This window comes from Tupaia chinensis, unplaced genomic scaffold (assembly GCF_000334495.1).
Source record: "Tupaia chinensis unplaced genomic scaffold, TupChi_1.0 Scaffold144255_1, whole genome shotgun sequence".
Lineage (NCBI taxonomy): Eukaryota > Metazoa > Chordata > Mammalia > Scandentia > Tupaiidae > Tupaia > Tupaia belangeri.
Window position 1 is genome coordinate 1,116,983 of NW_006204113.1, and position 4,825 is coordinate 1,121,807.

Here is a 4,825-nt window from a genome sequence, read left to right on the forward strand (position 1 = left end):
AGCCGGGTGGGCCCGGCGTGGGCGGCGCGGGAAGGCCGGACTGGCAGGCGGCGAAGCCTCCGCATCCTCGCAGGGTCCCGCCTCCGAGGCAAGGAGGCTGCACGAGGGACGAGGGGAACTCACCCCGGCCCCCTCATCTGAAGCACTGCTCCCCAAAGTTCCTAGACTGGGAGACTGGGGCGGGGCAGAGGTTGCTCCGACTCGCCTTCTCCGGGCAGGTTTTCTGGATTTCTGGCGAAGCCAGGCACACACGAGTTTTGCAGAAGGAGCTGGATCGCGAATGAACCTTATCTCCAGCCACTCCTTCTCTCCTGTAGCACTCGCCCCTGCCCCCACTTTGTGCCAAAGCACCGAGGTAAGAGGACATAGTTGTCATGGCAACGCCCCACACTTCTACACTTCCTGAACCAATGGGAGAAAAAGCAGAAGGGAGGAGAGTGGCCAGCGTACCGGGGTGGCAACGGAGAGGCGACAGGGATGTGCCCCACTGGTATTTGTCTCGTAGCTCCAAATCCCTTTCTTTTGTAACTATTTGTGCCTTTGCCTAGGTCTGGCGGGGTTACAGACTGCTCTCATCGCTGGCTCCGAGCCGAATGTATCAAGTAGAAGATTCCTCTTCAGTCCCGACCCGACCCCTTTCCTGAACTCATTAGGTAAAGCAAAGCCTTCCAGGATCCTCTAGCACCTTGAACTCATAGGAAAGCCTTCAGGAGAGGTGTGACCCACCTCTCCGACTGGGAGCCCGTGTCTTTAACTGAAAACCCTGTATTTAAGAGGCAAGAATTCAGAGATCACCTCTCAAGTCCATCCGAATCCTGCCACTTGACTTGGCTGTCCACAGACCCCTTCAGAATCGGCTCCGCATGCATGGCCTCCCTAGGCCACACGGGGGCGCCCCAGTCCCAGGAACGATACTTACACCAAAGAGACCAGACTCGGGAGATCCCAGTCCTAGCGACCCTGAGCTCAGGCCTGGCCCTGCAGGTCTTAACTCTCTCCTCACCTTCTCTGGTCCTTCGTTTCCGCTCAGATAGGGCCGCTGTCCATAGAGGCCTTTTCCCACAGTGCCACATTGCCCAGTGGCTCCACTGGGCTGGGAAGACCCGAGCGGTTAGATATGGGGGACGGGTAGGAGAAGCTGGGATCAGACTTTTTGATTTCTCCTTAATAAAGGTCACTCCCCGCTCGGTTTTGAACTTGGGACGGGAATGGTCAAGAAAGCAGTCAGTGGGAACTAAGATCCCCTGAAGTATATAACTTTAGGCCGCCTGTCTGTCAGCCCCATGGGCCGGGGTAATACCCCAAGGGCGGGTCCTAGGAATCCCGCACGTGCATCGGGAAGGGAAAGGAGGCGCGCGCTTCAGCACCGCGGACAACGACTGGCCGTGGGGCTTCAGATAGGCGCTGGGCACTCTGAGCCTGAGGCTGGGTGGGAGTCTGAACACTGGCATCTCCACCCCATCGGTCTTCTCTTGTAAGAAAAGCCCTCCTTGAAGAGGAGAGTGCCTGGCAGTCCTATTTGTACTTCCCACGTCATGGTGCAGTACAGGACGTGTGGCCTGGAACATGTTCTCCATGCTTGTCAACGTTCGCGACTCAGACCGGCAGGCAGAGACTACTGTTCCCCATTTTACAGAGGACAAAAGCCACGTACTTGGGACACTTCCATTCATTCTGGGTGCTTCCCGACCTCCGTCCAGTCTCTGACTGAAATAACCCCGTGAGGAGGGGAGGATTTCACTAAAGGGGGGAACCCATTAAAGCAGAAAGTGAACACTGACTAACGTGGTGCTGAGGGCCCAGCCCTTACGAAACTCAAGGACCCTGAGCTGGTGGGAGCAGTTCACAGCAGACCCTGACAGCTGTACCTTTGGGTTCCATCCAGGTCTGAGGCACATCTGGGGCACATCTGGAACTCGCTCATACGTCAGGCCTGACTGAGCGGAAGTTTCCCCCTTGTGGCATTACAACTAGGGTCTCCCAGGATCACTGAGTGGGGGAGACACTTATTCTCAAGGCACCACATCCTAGTCCCCTCCCTCGATGTCATGTCTCAACCTCAGTCGCCTCAAGGACAGATCATGAACTCCCTCCACCACCCCTTTAGGGTCGCTGTCCTTCCCCACTCTGTTGGAGTTCTTAAGCAAGCTGCATAGTGAGACGCAAACACGCACGGACACAGAAACGTACACGAGGTGACACGGTCACCTACACAAACACTAGGCTCTGCCCCCAAACCTCGGAGTGTGCAGGCGGGCCAGCCTTAGTTACCTCTCCGATGTGCGGGTGAGCTGCCTGGGGAGCAATGAGGTTTGGGTGGGGAGGGGTGGGAATACTGGGAGGCCATGTAGCACTTGCCAGGCCTAGAGCTTCTGTCTCTGGTTCTGGAGGGGAGGCAGAAGGATTGTTTTCCTCAGGGTTTGGGTGAAGTTCTGGAAGCGTGGTTGTGAGCGGAAGGAGCTTCGGGTGTAAGAATGAGCTGAATAATTGGGGGTGGGGGGACCACTGACCCAGCACTAATCAAAGCTTCTCCAGGGACAGGGTCCTGGAGCCAGAGGGTGTCCCTGGGAGCCAGGCTGGGCAGCTAGACACTGAAGTTGCTCCTTGGGTCCATCTGGGCTATTTGTGGAAAACTTGGGGAAGCAGTAGGGTGCACTGAAGACGCCGATCTGCACCAGAAAGCCAGAGAGACAGCAAGGGTAAGGTACGTCATGGACACAGCCCCACTGCAGACGTGACCGCGTGGAAGTACACAGTCAGAGGCTGATATAACCCACGTGGTCTCACGAGCACAAAACATAACACAATCACTTTAGCAAATACTAGCCCCAGAAGGTTCACGGTCATAAAGTCTTACAGAGGCATACCACCAGAAAGTAAAGCCCTGGTACGTGCTGGTGGTCACATGCCACTTCATACAGAAGCACACACTCACAGCACATAGCTGCACATACAACAGAGACACATGGTCAAAACAACTTCAGCAAAACAAGCAGGGTCCTATACGACCTTGCTTAAACATCTGACGAGATCATACAATCACACTGCCACACACAGTCACACTCACCCTGGCTGTCATCCAGCTCAGGGCACATGGCAACCAGGTGTGGGAGGCACACGCGCGCACACACACACAAGAATGACAGGTGCTCACACACGTACCACCCTCCCAGCCCTGTGTCACACACGCCTACACCTGCTGCCTCTCCACACCTGCCAGGCCTGCTCCTCCCCCTCTCCCCTGTGGGACCCAAGGCTTTGAACCCCCGTGTCCTGCTGCCCAGAATAGCCGGGAAGTTCTGGGGAATGGGGCAGAAAGTGGGTATGGGCTGGGCTGGGATCAGAGAGGCGGAAGGGTCTGGGATATGAAAGCCACCCTCCCTCCTGAGACCCTCACGCCGCCTACTCACCCGTGAGCTGGTCGTAGGAGCCGTCCAAGTCTCGGGAATCGGACAAACTCTCCTTGCGGCCCTGGCCCCGCATGGCCCCCGGCGCCCCGCTCCCGTCCCGCCTGGGCCGTGGGAGGGGGCGCCGGGTGGCCGGGATAGAGCGCTCACACGGCGCCCCCTGGCGGCGTAGCGAGCTGCTGGGGCTAGGGGTCGGGGAGTCCTGGCAGAGGCAGAGTAGCCCGACAGGGCCTGGGGTCTGGGGCCCACCCGGGGGTCCTGGGCAGGAGCGGGAGGCTAGGGCAGCAGGTGAGCGCAGAGCTGAGGCAGAGCAGAGCGGAGCTGAGCGCGGAGCTAGAGCTGAGCTGCCTCTCTCCTCCCGCCCCCTCCCCGCGGCTGTCACCGCCGCCTCCCCTCTTTGGCGCTGCCGGGATTGGCTCCCCCAACCCCCGCCCCCAGCCCTTTGCAGCTCGGAGGAGGCACCCGGTGAAAGGGTGAGCTGGAAAGTGTGGGGAGGAAACTAGCTCTCCAGCAACTCTAACCCCTAAACCTGAAGCCACGGGTCTAGATGGTGGAGAAGAGTGGGGCCAGCGACCCCACTGTGGGGAAACCCCGCCCCCAAGTCTCAGGCTTCCGTTCCCCCACCGGCAGCACTGTTCCTTGGCCAAGTCAGAGCCTAGGGTAGTCTCTGAGTCCCCTGATCCTGTCTCTAAGTCTGCCCCGATTTTCTCTGCTGTTCCTCCTCCAGTGTACCTGCCTCTGTGGTCCCAAACAGTTCCCACTCGCCAAAGCTGTCGCCAGGGATGCAGGGATCAGTCAGTCCAGCCTGTAATACACGCTTGTCGCTGGCCAATGAGCCACACTACTCTCAAGTTCTGGAATGACCCCAACTTTCAGCCACTACTCCAGGACACTGTCTCCGGGCCCATTTATTCTCGGGGTCCTTACTGACTTAGTGATCCCTATTGGCCAAATGGGAAGGTCAAGAAAACCGTGAACCAGGTGAGTTTCTCGACTTCCCTGCTCTTTTATACCTTTCTTTCCCCTTTTCTGCCCTTTTTTGTCACCTGCTCTCTCCTAGGTTCCCAGCAGATTCCGGGAGTGACTGCAGGGTTTGGGGACCCCAGTGAGGATAAGAAGGGGAAAAAATACTCTTTTAGGCTCTCTCCCCCTGGATTTTGATCCTTTTCTGCAGGTAGGGACTGGGCTGCACACAGAGCTGGGCTCCCTGGTCCCAGGAAAGGCTACTCAATGCGCCGGAACGTCTCACCGTCCCCACCGCACTTCCTGGGCTTCCGCCGGAGCTCCCATCCCCCAGAGGACAGGAGAGGAGATCTGGTGGAGTGACTACTGGAACCAAACGCTTCAGCCAAAGTGACCCCAGCACGTCTAATCTCTTCAATTGGACTTGATTTCCAACCACTTGATTCAATCAGCCC

The 4,825-nt window shown here is 57.8% G+C and overlaps 1 protein-coding gene across 3 annotated transcripts in view; it reads right to left on the reverse strand.

Annotated features, from left to right (window-relative positions):
- KCNIP2 (potassium voltage-gated channel interacting protein 2) overlaps positions 1 to 3,785 on the reverse strand; it is a 21,937-nt gene extending 18,152 nt beyond the window's left edge. For 2 of the 3 annotated variants that reach the window (XM_006166330.3, XM_006166329.3), the window contains exon 1: positions 3,411 to 3,785. In XM_006166330.3, coding sequence (XP_006166392.1) covers positions 3,411 to 3,483 — 73 coding nt within the window. In that variant the 5' untranslated portion in view covers positions 3,484 to 3,785. The remainder of the gene's footprint in view (positions 1 to 3,410) is intronic. The other variant, XM_006166332.3, reaches the window with a different exon arrangement.
- Positions 3,786 to 4,825: the final 1,040 nt, after the last annotated feature.